Source organism: Ursus americanus, chromosome 1 (genome assembly GCF_024610735.1).
Source record: "Ursus americanus isolate L20-20 chromosome 1, mUrsAme1.1.p, whole genome shotgun sequence".
Taxonomy (NCBI): Eukaryota; Metazoa; Chordata; class Mammalia; order Carnivora; family Ursidae; genus Ursus; species Ursus americanus.
Genome location: NC_142127.1, coordinates 92,739,517 through 92,755,241, shown reverse-complemented (window position 1 = coordinate 92,755,241; position 15,725 = coordinate 92,739,517). Strand labels below are relative to the sequence as shown.

The 15,725-nt window shown below is 41.8% G+C and overlaps 1 protein-coding gene across 1 annotated transcript in view; it reads left to right on the top strand.

Annotated features, from left to right (window-relative positions):
• Nucleotides 1–8,247: 8,247 nt before the first annotated feature.
• The window catches only part of FARSB (phenylalanyl-tRNA synthetase subunit beta), a 64,843-nt gene continuing 57,365 nt past the window's right edge, over nt 8,248–15,725 (top strand). Inside the window, exons 1-2 of the mRNA XM_045775260.2 lie at nt 8,248–8,388; nt 15,467–15,522. Of these exons, the coding sequence (XP_045631216.2) occupies nt 8,331–8,388; nt 15,467–15,522 (114 nt within the window). The 5' untranslated portion in view covers nt 8,248–8,330. The remainder of the gene's footprint in view (nt 8,389–15,466; nt 15,523–15,725) is intronic.

Sequence of the window (15,725 nt, the reverse complement as noted above, 5' to 3'; positions counted from 1 at the left end):
GTACCTTACTGCTTCTGCCATTGAATACAGTGGAGCTCAAGTTCCCTGTGGTCCCAGGTCCAAGATGCAGCTTGGATCAGGTGTTTACCCCTGGTACACTGGCGTGGGATACAGGGTTCCATTGCTTTAGCATGGTGACTCAAAGGTTTACCTCGTGCAGAGAGAAATAAGGCATGCTGGGCAGATTGTCCCAAATTTACTCAATCCAAATCAGTTAGAAGAGAGAAATGAAGGAAGATTTAGGTCAAGTGAGGTATTTCTGGCCTTGATGACTTGGCAGATGGTGGTGACTTTGAAAAGGATAGGAAGCACATGGGGAAAAGTAAGCTTAGGGGTAAGAGGAAAGTTCACTTTTTGAGTTCGACATGCTATCCAGTTGGACATCCATGTACAGATGTTCAGAAGTTGGTAAGAAATGTACACAGAAGAGAGAGACGGGCTGGAGGTTAGAATGGGCACCATCTGTGTTTAGGGAGTAGTAGAAGCTGAGATGTTGGGGGAGAAGGTCTCCAGACATAACTCCAGAGGGTATCCTACACTGAAGGTAGGTCAAGGGTACTGTAGGAGGTAGAGGAGGCTGTGAGAGTTAATATGTATCAAGTACCAAAACCTAACATGGACTATTAAAATTTGCATAACCGCCCTATGGCATACTTATGGTGTGCTTATTATTATTACCTTCATTTTACAAGGAACTGAGGCTTATCAGTAATCAGTAATCAGTCCAAAGTCTCAGACAGCAGTAAATACAAGTTTTAATCTGTGACTGATTTATAGAACTCTGACCACTACAGTGTATTGTCTCTCACATAGCAATAGTAGAAAAAATCCAGGGAGCTAAATGAAGGAGTCTGGAGTCAGGAAAACTAAGAAAGAAGAATTTCAAGAATGAGGGGATGACTAATAATATAAAGTGTCTATCAAGTTTATTTTTAAAATACAATTTAAAACAGCCATTGGTTGGACAATTGGGAAGTCAATACTGATCAACTTGACTCTTGGCAGGTCTAGTAGACCTTCATGGTTCCAGATAGATCCATCAGTAGAAACCAAAGAAGAAAAATGGACTTTGGCCATGTCCTAAAAGTTTCAGGGTAATCTACAAAGGGGTTAGAGTGTCCTAGAAATTATAGGAGAGACACAAAAGGTTTTAGCCAGAACAGAACCAGTTTTGGTTATACTGCAATTAAAACAAGGCCAGTTGTGGTAAATTGTACCATCTATTACCTGAGCTTACAGCCCTGTCCCATCCTCCTGGAGGCATCAGCCCAAGTTTTACTAAGCTTAATACCAGAACAAATTTATAGTCTCAGATCACAGGGTTGTTACCCTGAGTATAAATGTCTAAAATTCAAGGGGTGCTTTGCTGGTTTCAAATTGTTCCCAAATACTTTATCCTCACCCAGCCATAGATGAGATTCTGTTTCCATTTTATGGATGAGGAACCCGAGGATGGGAAAGGTCAATGTGGGTTTTTTTGGCATACCACTTTATCTGCTGCCGGAGTGTGAAAGGTCATTAGACCCAGTACTGCATCTTTAGGATCTGTGTTGTTAGGGTTTCAGACGTCATAACATCTTATCCAATTGCTGCCCAACCCACAAGCATTACAGGAAGGCGGTACAATCATTTCAGGAACTTTCACTATGTGCTACCCATTTTACAGGCAAAACTAATTGTGCTCGCACAGGTCTACACGGGATCTCATCTCACATAATCATGAAATACCTGGATTGTCTATACCTGTCTGATTAGGCAGGGAACAGTACATGATTGTGTTTTAAAATAACCTTGGTTTTTTTCCCCCCAAACAGAAGTATTCTTGCTAATTAAGATGCTGTTAAATACAAAAGGTACAATAAAGGAAATAATCTCACCATCTAAAGATAACCACCGTTAAGAAAAATATTAAGAAATAAGAACACTTTTAAAGAAAAGAGGAAAACTACAAAGGACAAAGATACCACTGTTAACACTTTGGTGTATATCATGCCAGCTGATTTGTTTGTATTCACACTCACATACATGCATTTAAAAAAAATTGATCACTTTAAGTGTATTGTTTAGTAACTTGTTTTCATCTAATGTAGACTTTTTTCCATGTTAAAAAATGTAGCTCTCCAATATCATTTTTTTTTGAGTAAAGCGATTGAAGTTTATTAACTGAAGATACAGAAAAAGCTCTTAAGAGTGAGAGGGGTCCCAACAGGGTTGCTAACAAGGGCCTTTAGGGTTGATCTTTTATAGAAAGCTAACCAGGTAACTTAAATCCTTTTAACATCTCTATTGATAACACCTTCAACGGCTTACTTCCATTTTAGGGTCTGGTTATTCTTTGTCAGTCACAGGTGATTATCATAAGGACACCTACCCCACACGACCCAGCCCCCGTGCCTAGGGCAGCATGGTCCTCCACCCCTCCAATATAATTTTTAATGCTCACACACTATTCTATTGTATGGTGGTATCAGACTTTATTTAATCAAGCCCATATTGGTGGACATTTAGGTTTTTTCAAGATTTTTTATATTACAAACAGAAGAATACTTCCTTCCTTCCATAAAATAATTCCAAGAGTGTAATTTCAGGATCAAAGAGAATGCATATTTAAAATTTTGATTCATACTGTCAAACTACTATTTATATTGCTGACAGGTGTGTCTGAGACTGGTCTCTTCCTACATTGTTGCCAACACGAGTGGTGTTATTTCTTTCTTTAACCTCTGCCAGTGTCTTTGGGGAAAATATCTCTGCTTTCATTATTGTTTTAATTTGCATTTCTGTCCCCTCCCCACTTTTTTTCTGTTTGGTTGTTTGTATTAATGAATTGGTTGTTCATTTCCTTTGCCCATTTTTCCTATTAAAGTATCTATTTTAAAAAATATACCTTAAGGAAAAAGCCCAAGTGTCCGTCAGCCGATGAATGGACAGAGAAGATGTGGTATGTGTGTGTGTGTGTGTGTGTATACACACACAAAAATAACATTCTATTGTGTATGTATGTGTATATATATATTGACAATCGGGAAGTCATGTATATATATATACACATACAGAATGGAATATTTATATACACATATGGAATGTATATAATGTACATACACATTCCATATACATATACATACATATACACAATGGAATATTACTCAGCCATAAAGAATGAAATCTTGCCATTGCCAACGATGTGGGTGGAGCTAGAGTATCATGCTAAGCGAAATAAGTCAGAGAAAGACAAATACTATATGATGTCACACATAGGTGGAATTTAAGAAACAAAACATGAGCAAAGGAGGAAAAAAGAGGCAAACCAAGAAACAGACTCCTAACTATACAGAAGAAACAGATGGTTACTGGAGGGGAGCAGGATGCGGTGGGGGTTAAATAGGTGATAGGGATTAAGGAGAGCCCTTGTGATGAGCACGTATGTTGTAGAGAAGTGTTGAATCACTATATTGTACACCTGAAACTAATATTACACTCTGATAACTAGAATTGAATAAAAACAGTAAAAAAAGAAAATATACCAAGCATTTCTATCACAGGGGTACTTGGGGAGCTCAGTTGGTGGAGTTTGCAACTCTTGATCTCAGGGTTGTGAGTTGAGCCCCATGTTGGGTATAGAGATTACTTAAAAATAAAATCTTTAAGGAAAAAAAACCTTCAGGGACACCTGGGTGGCTCAGTCAATGAAGCGTCTGCCTTCGGCTCAGGTCACAATCCCAGGGTCTTGGGATCGAGTCCCACATTGGGCTTCTTGCTCAGTGGGAAGCCTGCTTCTCCCTCTGTCTGCTCTGCCTGCTGCTCCCCCTGTTTGTGTTCTCTCTCTGACAAACAGAATCTTAAAAAAGAAAAAAAAGAGAAAAAACCCTTTCAAATATTTATTGAGTGTCTGCTCTGTGCCAGGCACTGTATGAGGCTCCTGGCATTTATTAGTGAACAAAACACAAACATTTCTGTGCTATGGAACTTATGTTTTAGCAGAGAGGATGTTTATATCTAATAAGCATAATACATAGTATAGTCAGGGGCAGGTCTTTCTGAGACTTGTAGGAGCAGAGGAAGCTACCCCTGCAGGAGCTTGGGGGCAAGAACCTTCTGGCAGAGGGAACCGCTGGTTCAGAGGCTCTAAGGTGGGTCACTGACTGGCAAGTTCAAACACACATGGAGTCTTTTCTTGGATAGAAAGTTCCTTAAATTAACCCAAAAATTACAGTTGATTCCTAATAACATAGCAAAAAAAAAAAGTTTTTCAGAACTTGACAGAATTCTAAAGTTTATCTAGAAAAATGAACATGAGAGAGAGGAAATTTTTGTGAAAGAAGGCAATGGATGTGAGAGTGTTGACAATACCGACTCCATCTTTGGTCCTTTGTTTTGTTCACAGCCGCACAATGACCTCCCTTGGAAGTTCACATATGCGTTGACCCGAATGTGCGAAGGCTCGTTCTGATAATCGGCAGAGATGACAGAGGAGGCCCCACCTGAGGTAACTGGGAGAGTTGTTGGCACACAGATGGCATCATTTCGGATAACTACCCTCTGACCCCGCCATCATGCCCCTTGTCCTATAAAAGCTGTGGCTGAGGCCTGAGGTGGGAGAAGGTGGCAGTGGAGGAGGATTGCTCTGCACTGGGATTGCTTGCTCCTTCCCCTGCTTCCCAGCAAGGTACCCTGATTAAGATCCTGCGTGAACGGTATGGCTAGCTTTGGTTTTTCCATCTCAAGGTGCCTTCTCAGCCTGGAGAATACCAATCCTCCTTCACCTTCTAATACTGATGATATGTTAACTCTTCCAAATATTAAAACGCATACTAAAGCTATCGTAACTAAAACTTTGGCACTGGTAATGAAATAGAAAGTTCAGCAGTAGACTTAAGTATGTACGGAAATATACGCTGATGAATGATGGGTATTCGTAACTGACTAATAACTGAACTCTACATCTGAAACTAATGACGCACCATATTTTGACTAATTGAATTAAAATTTAAAAATGTAATATATGCTAAAGAAGTTATTTCAAATCTGTGGGGAAGAAGAATCTTATTTAGTAAAGTGTGTTGGGCTTACTAGGATTGCTGTTTGAAAACAAAATAAAGCTGGTTTACTCACTTGCTCTGAAACCTAAATAAATTTCAAAAAGATCTAAGATTAAAAAAAAAAATTCCAAGCCCTTTAAGAAGCATACTTGATTTTTATAAAACAATCTTGAACGACTGTATAGAATGTAACCAAAAGCCCAGAATCTATAAAGCAAGAGAATTATAAAGGAGACTAAAACTTTTTTTAAAAGCTCTTTATGAAAAAAAAATCAAATGTTAAGTATTCCTGTTGTTTGTTTAAAGGCCACCAAGCATTTATCCCCATCACCCCCCAAAAAGTGCCACATTCATCTCGTTTCTTACCTTCACCTTTTTTCTTAAAACCTGAAGGTATGCTAGGTAAAACAGAAAACATTACCAATATATTTTTAAAAATTTTATTAGCACATATGAGAGAGAGCTGGAGCATGAGTAGGGAAGGGGAAGGGCAGAGGGAGAAGCAGGCTCCCTGCTGAGCAGGGGCTCCTTCCCAGGACCCTGGGATCATGACCTGAGCCAAAGGCAGCTACCTAACCGACTGAGCCCCCTAGGTGCCCCCAGAACATTACCAATATTTTTGAAATGCTCCCAGGCTACATCTGTTCTAGTCCACTCCAAACTACTCCCCTATCTCATCATCCATTTTGTTTAGTTTTATCATCTATTTGTATATGCCTAAACAATGTACTCTCTAGGTTAACCTATTTTTCATTTTTATATACGTGACACCATACTGTGTAGATGCTTCTGTGATTCACTTTTTTCCCCTTCAATATTCTATTTTTATGACTTATACAAGTTTATACGTTAGCTGTAGTTCATTCATTTTCACAGCTGCATGGTGTTTCGTTGTATGGATTTATCTTAATTATGCATTCTAGTATTGATGGATATTGGGTTGTTTCCAGTTTACGTTGTGGGGTGTGTGTGTGTGTGTGTGTGTGTGTTTGATAAAGAACAATGTAACCATGAACGTTTTTATTTGCTCTTCCAGGGCACATGGGTAAGTTTCTCTGGGGAACATTGCTGGGAGTGTAATAGTAGTCAGGTATGCAGGTGTTCTGCCTTTCTAAGTAAGGCCCTATTTTCCAAAGTGATTGTATTAATTTATACTCCTAATTTTTGCCAACATTTGGTTAGGTCAGATTTTCACGTTTTTACCAATCTGGTATGTATGACAATGTATTTCATTATAATTTTAACTTACTTTTTCCTAATTTGTAATGCAAGGAGAACTTTATTCATGTGCATTGGCCAGCGCATCTCTCATTTCTAGGAAATGCTGCCATCTCCTTCTTGCTTTCCAGCTGACTCCAACATTGGACAAAGCAGCACCTACCTACATTCTGTGACCTACTATCTCAATGTTTTCCAAGTATCTTTCCTATCAATCAGCTGAGCACTTGTGATGAGTAGTTGTGGTCTAGTTTTCTTTTCCATTAGAATCCTCTAAATGTTCAGTCCTAGAGCAGGTACAAAGATGAAAAGCAGGTTGGGTGTGTTGGGAGACATGGGGAGATGAGAACAGAATGCCCCTGTTGGTTTGAGACCAGCAGGAAATCAACAAGGAGGACAGATGACTGACAGCTGCCTGATTTCGAGGACCTAGGACATAAGAACTGTATTATTAGGATTTGTGATCCTTAGGATAATTCTCTAAGGTGTATATTATCTACTTTATAGATAAGGAAAGTGAGGTTCAGAGGTGAGAGAACATTTTGGAGTGCCTGGAGGAGAGCAGGTCAGGAAGTCCTTTATTCATGGAGACGTTGAGTACCAATTTGGCAGAAGATTTTATTGGGCATTGTAGATGTTTGCCATTGATGGGGCCTCTGCCAATCCGTTATGTTGGGCACTGGTAAGGGATTGCCTGCAGTCATGGAGGGAAGCTAAGAACCTGCTTGAATGGTTGTCAGAGAGGCCTAAGTTCCACACACCTACTGCCCCTCACCTGAATGGCTTTGGAGGCCCTCACTCACTGTATATTATACCGTATATAATCAGAAGGGCAGGTCTCCTCCACGAAACTGTCTCAGCTCTCCTTGAGAGTTGAGTGACTCAGTTTGTGCCTCGGTCTCACCATCGGTAAAACGGGAATAATGATCACATATGTTGGTGTATTTCCTGTAACAAATAATCACAAACTTGGTGGGTTAAAACAAGTTTACTCTCACAGTGGGAGGCCAGAAGTCCAAAATTCGTTTCACTGGGCCAAAATCAAAGTGTCTATAGACAGTGTAGGTCTGCTCCAGAGGCCAGGGGGAGAATCCCTCATTGCCTCTTCAGTTTCAGATGGCTGCTGGCATTCCTTGACTTGTGGCTACATCATTACCATCTCTGCTCTCTCGGTTATGCTGCCTGTCCCTCTTCTGTTTCTGTCTGATGTCCCCCCACCTCCCTCTTCAAAGGATGTCTCTGATTGCATTTAGGGCCCATTCTGATAATCCAGGATAATCCCTCCATCTCCAGATCCTTAAAATAACCTGCAAAGCCTGTTTCCACATGAGGTAACATTTACAGGGGTCAGGGCTTAGGACCTGATATTTTAGGGGGCCCCATTCAGCCCATTACATTCAGGGTTATCAGAAAGGAAATCTGCTAATGCTGTCAGAGTACTGAGCACAGCCTCTGCCAGTAGACAGCACTGTCTAAATACCAGTTTCTTTACTCTTCTTAAAAGGTCTCTAAGGCAAGCCTCCCTTATAAAGGGGCTGCTGCAAGGCTCAAACCCAGGTATAAGACTTACAAGGGCACAAGGGAGACTGTATGTAAGCACGAAGAATGAAGTCCAAACTGCGGTCGGTTGGTTTCTCCTGCTCCCACAGCTCAGATTTGCACATTTTTCTCCGTAGGATGTCTCAGACACCGTCCGCCCGCTCACCTCGCCACCTCCTGGAAAGGATGCTCCATCTCCAGGCCCCGCCCACTACTTGGATATTCCCCCGCCCTTAGTGGGTTAGAGCGTGAGGGCCTTTGCAGTCTGTCCTTTCTACTGCCTATCAAATCGTAACACATTCTACCCAATTTTGTCTCCTTTCTCAGGCAGCATGTCATTCATACAACACAGATGGATTTACAGGTTTAATTGTAGCAGTTCCTTTGCCTCCAGCTGAAAAACGAGTCAGAAACTTTTGGAAGAAGACTGGCATTATTTAAGAGAGCCCATGCAAGAACGGGCTGGGTCCTACGCGCCTGGGAAGCGAAGCCCCGGCCAGTTAACTGCGCAGGCGCAGTGGGGTCTGACTCGCCATGCCGACTGTCAGCGTGAAGCGGCATCTGCTCTTCCAAGCTCTGGGTCGGACCTACAGTAAGTGCGGGCTCCATAGCCTGGCTTTGTGCCTTTTCTCAGGGGATGGGACCCCCTTCAAAAGGGCTTCGTGGTAAAGTTCATGCTGCACGGCAGGTTTTGGTCTCGGGTGCTCCGTGTATAGACCAGGATGGCTGGCTGTCGAAGCGGCGGGGCTGGGCCGAGGTAGCCTCTCGCGACCAGTCCTGCCAGGGCTGTCTTTGCATCATTCGCGCCTGCCCAGCTCGCCGTGTCATTTACTCAGCAGTCTCCCATGGAGCATGTACTGCGTGCCTGGTGCGAGGGCATAGAGTAGGAATGAAGCCCAGGGTTGCATCCCGAGTGCAGCTAGTGGAGTGCAACAAGAGCTCTATAGAAACCCCATTTATGAGGGAGTGGAGGAAGAATTTTGAGCAGGAAGGAGTGGTCTTTTGTCTGTTTTATCCTGTTAATGTTTCCTGAGCACCTATTACGTGCCAGGCACTGTTCTAAGCGCTTTGGGAATACAACGGTGCACATGACATATGAAGTCCACGTTCACATTCTAATGAGGGAGGCAGACAGTAATTAGCCAACACATTAATAAAATGATTCTGAATTATGTTAAAGGCTATAAGGGAAACATCTTGTGCTAAGAACAACATTAGATGTGGTAATAACATCTGAGCTGAGACCCGAATGATGAGGAGGAGTCTTTACTTGGTAGGCTCAGTCTTCACTTCATCTTATATACATTTCATTTCTTCTTCAGTTCTAAAAAATCCCCATTTAGACGAGGAAATATTAAGTACAATCATCAGGGACCATATGGATGTAGCTGTTGAAATGATAAGCCTCTCATGGTTATCAGCATATATTAAAAAAGGCTGTGGCAACTGGTTTGTGAGAGCTATTTTAGGTATTTTTTTTAAAGATATTTATTTGACAGAGAGACAGTCAGGGAGAGAGGGAACACAAGCAGGGGGAGTGGGAGAGGAAGAAGCAGGCTTCCAGCGGAGCAGAGAGCCCAATGCGGGGCTCAATCCCAGGGTCCTGGGATCATGCCCTGAGCGGAAGGCAGAGGCTTAATGACTGAGCCACCCAGGCGCCTCTATTTTAGGTTTTTAGGGCTCAGTATGATAACAGAGCCCTAGTTGGTTTAACAGGTACTGCTTCTTACAATGAGGTGTTACCTGAAAATAGCTAGCTTTTAAAATGTTTCTGAAGGTATAAATGTAGGTACTACTTATTCTTTAAGTATTCCTTGTAGGGTTCTGCCATAAGTCCCTGAAAATAGAAGTAATACTCTTTTTTTTTTTTTAAAGATTTTATTTAGGGGCGCCTGGGTAGCGCAGTCGTTAAAGCGTCTGCCTTCGGCTCAGGGCGCAATGTGACAGAGATAGAGACAGCCAACGAGAGAGGGAACACAAGCAGGGGGAGTGGGAGAGGAAGAAGCAGGCTCACAGCGGAGGAGCCTGATGTGGGGCTCGATCCCGGAACGCCGGGATTGCGCCCTGAGCCGAAGGCAGACGCTTAACCGCTGTGCCACCCAGGTGCCCCTAGAAGTAATACTCTTGACCTCCGACTTCAGCTCTAATTCCCTACACTTCTTTTTTCTTTATACTTTTTATAATATGATTACTTATATTTCCTTTTTTTGCATATTTATATTTCTTAACCTATTCTTCTAAACCATATTCTCACTAATGGTATATGGCATGCCTGAATTGCAAAAAATGGTATGTTGCAAATATTTATTCAAGACCTCTGTGATCAGTTACCACCCAAGTATCCATTTCTGGGAAAGAAATTCTCTAGGTTTTTATTTGCCTTTTAAAAAATCTTACTTATTTTTTTTAAAGATTTATCTGAGAATGTGTGCACAAGTGTGGGGGGGCAGAGGGAGAAGGAGAGAAACTCAAGCAGACTCCCCACTGAGCGTGGAGTCCATTGTAGGACTGAATCCCACCACCCTGAGATCATGACCTGAGCCGAAATCCAGAGTCGGTCGTTTAACCAGCTGAGCCATCTAGGCACCCCTATTTTAGGTTTTTAAAATGGTGAGATTTATAATCTATTTACTGTCATCTGATGTTTTAATATATTCTCTAGCTACCCCCCCCTTTTTTGAGAGCGATCGGGCAAGCGTGATTCCCCCCCCCCACGTATCCATCAGCTACTGACTAAAACATCAGTCAGAAAGATTGATGTTATTGAGATGTATTTAAGAGATCAGAAATAATATTATTAGCTTATATTTCATATGTTCTTGAAACCTTTAACTTAATTGGGTTGAGATCAAAGTTGGAAAAGCATATTTAGCAAAGTATCTAGTTTCCAAGTAGTATGGGTCCATCTGGTTTCTTACCCTCTCTCTCTTAATCAGTCTTCCTCTGTATTTTCAGATAATAGCTCATTCACTCTTCTGTATCTCCATTCCCTCTTCAGTCCCTCCAAGGTTTACTTTTTGTCCTAAATTCCATTGTTTCTACCAGTCACTGCCTTCCCCTTCCTCTCTTTGCTTACCAGGGATCTTTCTCAGGCTGCTTTTGTTGTTTTAGTCCTTTTGCTTCTCTGGGGCAGTTTTCTCAGTCTATTTTTTTTTTTTTTTTAAAGACTATTTGAGAGAGAGAGAGAGCAGGGGGAGTGGCAGGCAGACGGAGTAGCAAGCTCTCCACTGAGCAAGGAGCCAGATGCAGGACTCCATCCCAGGACCCTGGGGTCATGACCTGAGCCGAAGGCAGAGGCTTAACCGACTGAGCTACCCAGGCATCCCTCTCAGTCTACCTTTTTATCACCTTTCTCCTCAGGTGTTTTCTTCTTGTTCATTTTCTTAACTGATTTATTATCACTGTTCAATTCCGGTTCTGCTCTGCCTGGTGTGATTGCTGACTGTACTGTCAGAGCCACCTGAGTATATCCTACAAATCCCTAAGATGTAGTCACTTAGGTGTGTCATTTTGTTAGGATTATTAGTCGTGATTTCGTTGGTTCGTCCTTGTATCTAAGCATATGAAATACAGCCAAAAGGAATAAAACAAATTGTATAATCAGGATTCATTGAAAGATTCAATATTTTTTTAAGATTTTATTTATTTGACAGTGTGAGCAAGCACACAAGCAGGGGGAGTGGCAAGGCAAAGGGAGAGGGAGAAGCAGGCAGGAGCCCAATGTGGGACTCGAACCTGGGACCCTGGGATCATGACCTGAGCTGCAGGCAGACGATTAACCGACTGAGTCACCCAGGCACCCGAAAGATTCAATATTTTAATAATAACTAAATAATATTTAATAACTAAATGGTTACTGACCAGATTATAATCTATTACTGCATAATGAATTACCCCAAAATTTAGCAGCTTAAAACAGTCATTTGTTATATGGTTTCTGAGGGTCCAGGACTGGGGTGTGGCTTAGTTGGGTGGTTCTGGCTCTGGATCTCTTACTACCTTGTTATAAAGGTGCCAGGTCTGTAGTCACATCAAGGCCTGTCTGGGGTTGGAGAATTTAATTCCAGGTTCACTCAGGTGGTGGTTGGCAGGCATCTGCTCCTTGCACATATTTGGCCAGACTCCAGTGTCTCCCACCGTGACCTCTCCCTAGGACTGCTTATAGTATGGTAGCTTGTTTGTTCTGGAGTGAGAGGACCCAAGAGAGCAGGTAACTGAGTGTTCAGAGTGATCGAAGCACAGTTTTCAGTAATATCTCAGAAGTGACATGCTATCCCTTCCCATCTTTAGGTCACACAGACCAATTTACAGTGTGGAGGGGGACTGCACAAGGGTGTGAATGCCAGGAGGCAGGTAGTTTTGGAAGCTGGCTACCAGTCTGCCCTCCGGCCCCCAATGATTCATGTTTCTCCCACATATAAAATCTACTCACCCCATCCCAGGGTTTCCAGAAGTGTCATCCCATTACAGCAGCAGCTCAAAATCCAGAATCTCCTCTAAATCAGGTCCAGGTGTGGATGAGGCTCTTCAGGTGTGGTTCCTTAAGTACAGCTGCTTGAATATAGTTATTCTTGGTCTCAGGGACCAAAGAGACACATGATCTGCCCCACTGACAACTAACATCCAGTGGTGAGACAGGCTTAGGATAACTGCTATACATACTCCTTTTCAGAAGGGAAAGTGGGAGACAGAAAGGAGTCCTTGGTCCATGGTCATTCTGAAATTGAACTGGCACATGTTGGACCTTCTGATTAGGTCTCGGCCTGGGATCATTCTTCATGGCTGTTAGCCCTACCCTCCAGGCTCTTGGCTGTGCTCTCTGAGTGATCCTTATTATTATTATTATTATTATTATTATTATTATTATTATTATTATTTTGGGTGAAAGAAAGCAGGTGCTTTACATCTGATTAGTTTTTTCAGTCTGTTACTTGCTAATAGAATTTTGGCAGTTCGAAGACTTGTCCTGTCTCTGTCCCTTTCAGCTCAGGCTTACGGTGTTTCTGCATATGTATTTCTTTTAAAAACATTGCAGGTTTTCACTGAATTTTGCGTTTCCATTTCATTAGTGGACAGCCACGCCACTCACAAATATCTGAAATAAGGTGTTTTGTACCTTGGGCTTTTTCTGATACAGTGCTCTTGATTAAACTCAGTCGTGTGACTGAATTTGTGAGGCACGCCCTTAACCTACAGTGCCTTTTATCTGAATAAATAGTACCTTTAATCTTTTCGGTCTTAAGATTTTACAATTCTATCGTTGATTTCATCTTTGGACCATGCTTTCCTGGCAATGGATTTACGCTGCTCAGAAGTCACTTATTAATTTTAGCACTGTTTTACATCTTAGGAGGCTGAGAATTTTTAAAACCATCAAGTCTTGGCTCCTTTTTAATGGCCTTTAGTTTGTCTCTTCTCTCACATTATGAATGACAAGAAAAAAAAACCAGGTGACACTTACAGCACTGGTTGGGAATCTTACATTGCCCAGTTGAACAGGTACATTCTCTACAGTCTGTGTAACTGGGCAATAGCGTTGCTTGCTAAACTACTGCCCTTATATAAAAAGGATTCCCCTGTTCTGGTTTCCAGTAACACTCCCTCAGTTTCCTCCATGTCCTCACCTGCATCCTTATTAAAGACTATGAAGCTTCTTGTAACAGCTTTTTCAAGGCATTTGAGGTTTTGATTTACACTTCCTCAAAGCCCGCCTCCTGATTCTAAAGCCACTCCCATGTTTTCCCCATATTTTGTTATGGTAGCACTCTACTTCCAGGGACTAAAGTCTATTCTCTATTGCTGCATGACGAGTTACCCCAGTACATAGGAGTGTAAGACAAATAATGATTATTTTACAGTTTTTGAGAATAGAACCAAGGAGTAGCTTAGCTGGGTGGTTCTGGCTCTGGATTTCTGACCAGGTTGCAGACAAGCTGACAGGTGGGCCTGCAGTCATCTTGAGGCTTGGCTGGCTGAAGACCGTGCTTCCAGGATCACTCCTGTGGTTGCTTCAGACCTCCCTTTACACAAGGGTGTGAATACCAGGGGCAGGGATCTCTGCAGACATCTGTTGTTCTTGGCCCTAGTTAACAGTAACTACACTGGAGACCTGGGAGTCCTAGACTCTTCCTGCTCCCATCATTCCCACCTCCCATCCAGGCACAGAATCTGTCTGCCTCTTTGACATTCCTCACATTCTTCCTTCCTCACACCCACTGCTGCTCCTTCAGTCAGGTTCTCACTGTGCCTCCCCTGCACTATTGCAGAAGACTCCCTGCTCCAGTCCACCCACCACTCTGCATTCTTTAAAGTGCAGATCTAATCATGCTTTTGCCCAGCGGAAAATCCTTCAGCATGACCCCCCACTACCTGCAGGCAGGACAGAGCAAGTCCCTTGGCATTTGGGTTCTTTCTGTTTGCTGCATTGTATCTCTTCCTGATCTTATTCTTATGCTTCATCCATGTTGATCTTCCCAAATTTTCTGTGTTGTCCCACTCCCCACAGTCTCTGCCTAATGAATTCAGCCTTTGTGTGAAGCCTTAGCTGACCCTAAGTCAAGCTAATTACTTTCTTTGTGCCACCTCTGTACCTTGCACTTAACTATATTTACACATCTGATTTCTTTATTAGAATAGGAATTGTTTTATTTTTGTAGTCTTAGCACCTAGTACAGTGCCTGGCCTATTAAGTGTTGAGTTAAAGTTCATTGTCAGGGTCAGCATCTTAAGACCAGCTTTTCACGAGAATATACTGGTAATGATGGTTTGTGTTCAATTTTTGATAGCGACAAAATCCCCCAAAATGCTGTAGGAGGTAGCAAAGTAGACTATAACTTCAAGGAAGAGAAGTGTTAATTATTTGATACCTATGTTTTGGGGTGCTATGCCAAATCCATTACTTGCATAATATCAAAATAATTCCCAGAGTTCCATGCTAAAAATAAATGGCTGTAAAATGCTACTTTATGGATGAGGCTCAGGAAGTTTACATAAGGTGCCAAGCTCTCAGAACTAGTAAATGGAATAGTCAGTTCAAGCTCTGATTGGCCTTCCTCCAAAGCCCGCTATCAGGCTTCAGAATTTTATTTTATTTCTTTATTTATTTATTTTTAAAAGATTTTATTTATTTATTTGACAGAGAAAGAGACAGCCAGCGAGAGAGGGAACACAAGCAGGGGGAGTGGGAGAGGAAGAAGCAGGCTCATAGCGGGGGAGCCTGATGTGGGGCTCGATCCCAGAACGCCAGGAACACGCCCTGAGCCGAAGGCAGAAGCTTAACCGGTGTGCCACCCAGGCGCCCCAGGCTTCAGAATTTTAAATGATAGGGCTTATATGACATCCCATTGTGCTGGATCTGTGTCTTGGAGCCTACTTTACATTTGATCTCTACCTAATAGGTTGTTTTTCTAAATAAATGTGAGCTTCCCGGTGCAGATAACCTAATTCTGTAGTTGATATTAAATGAATCAGTGCTTAATGGTTGTTTCTTTTGAGGTGGTTTTTTTTTTTTTTTTTTTTTTTTGGTCCCTTTTGTTGGTTTTAAAATGGTGCTGTCTGATGCCCGATATTAGCTTGGTGTAGGGCAGTTATTAAAAAAATACAGTTTACATACTACTTTCATTTAAGCTGAGCAGATTAAAATTAGCAATCTCCTTTTTTTTTTTTTCCAGCTGACGAAGAATTTGATGAACTATGTTTTGAATTTGGTCTGGAACTTGATGAAATTGTATGTATTGACTTTTAAAAATACTTCATGTATAAGCTTATTTTCAGAGGTTTACTATATTTTATTACCTTATGGTTAGACTAAGATGGAACATTTGTGGGTTCTGGTGATTTCTGTGTTCTTGGTGTTAATGGGTGAAGCTCCAGTTCTAAGAGTATTCGTTGCTTTCTTTAAAATCTCAAAGGGTTCATGTGTTAAGTTGT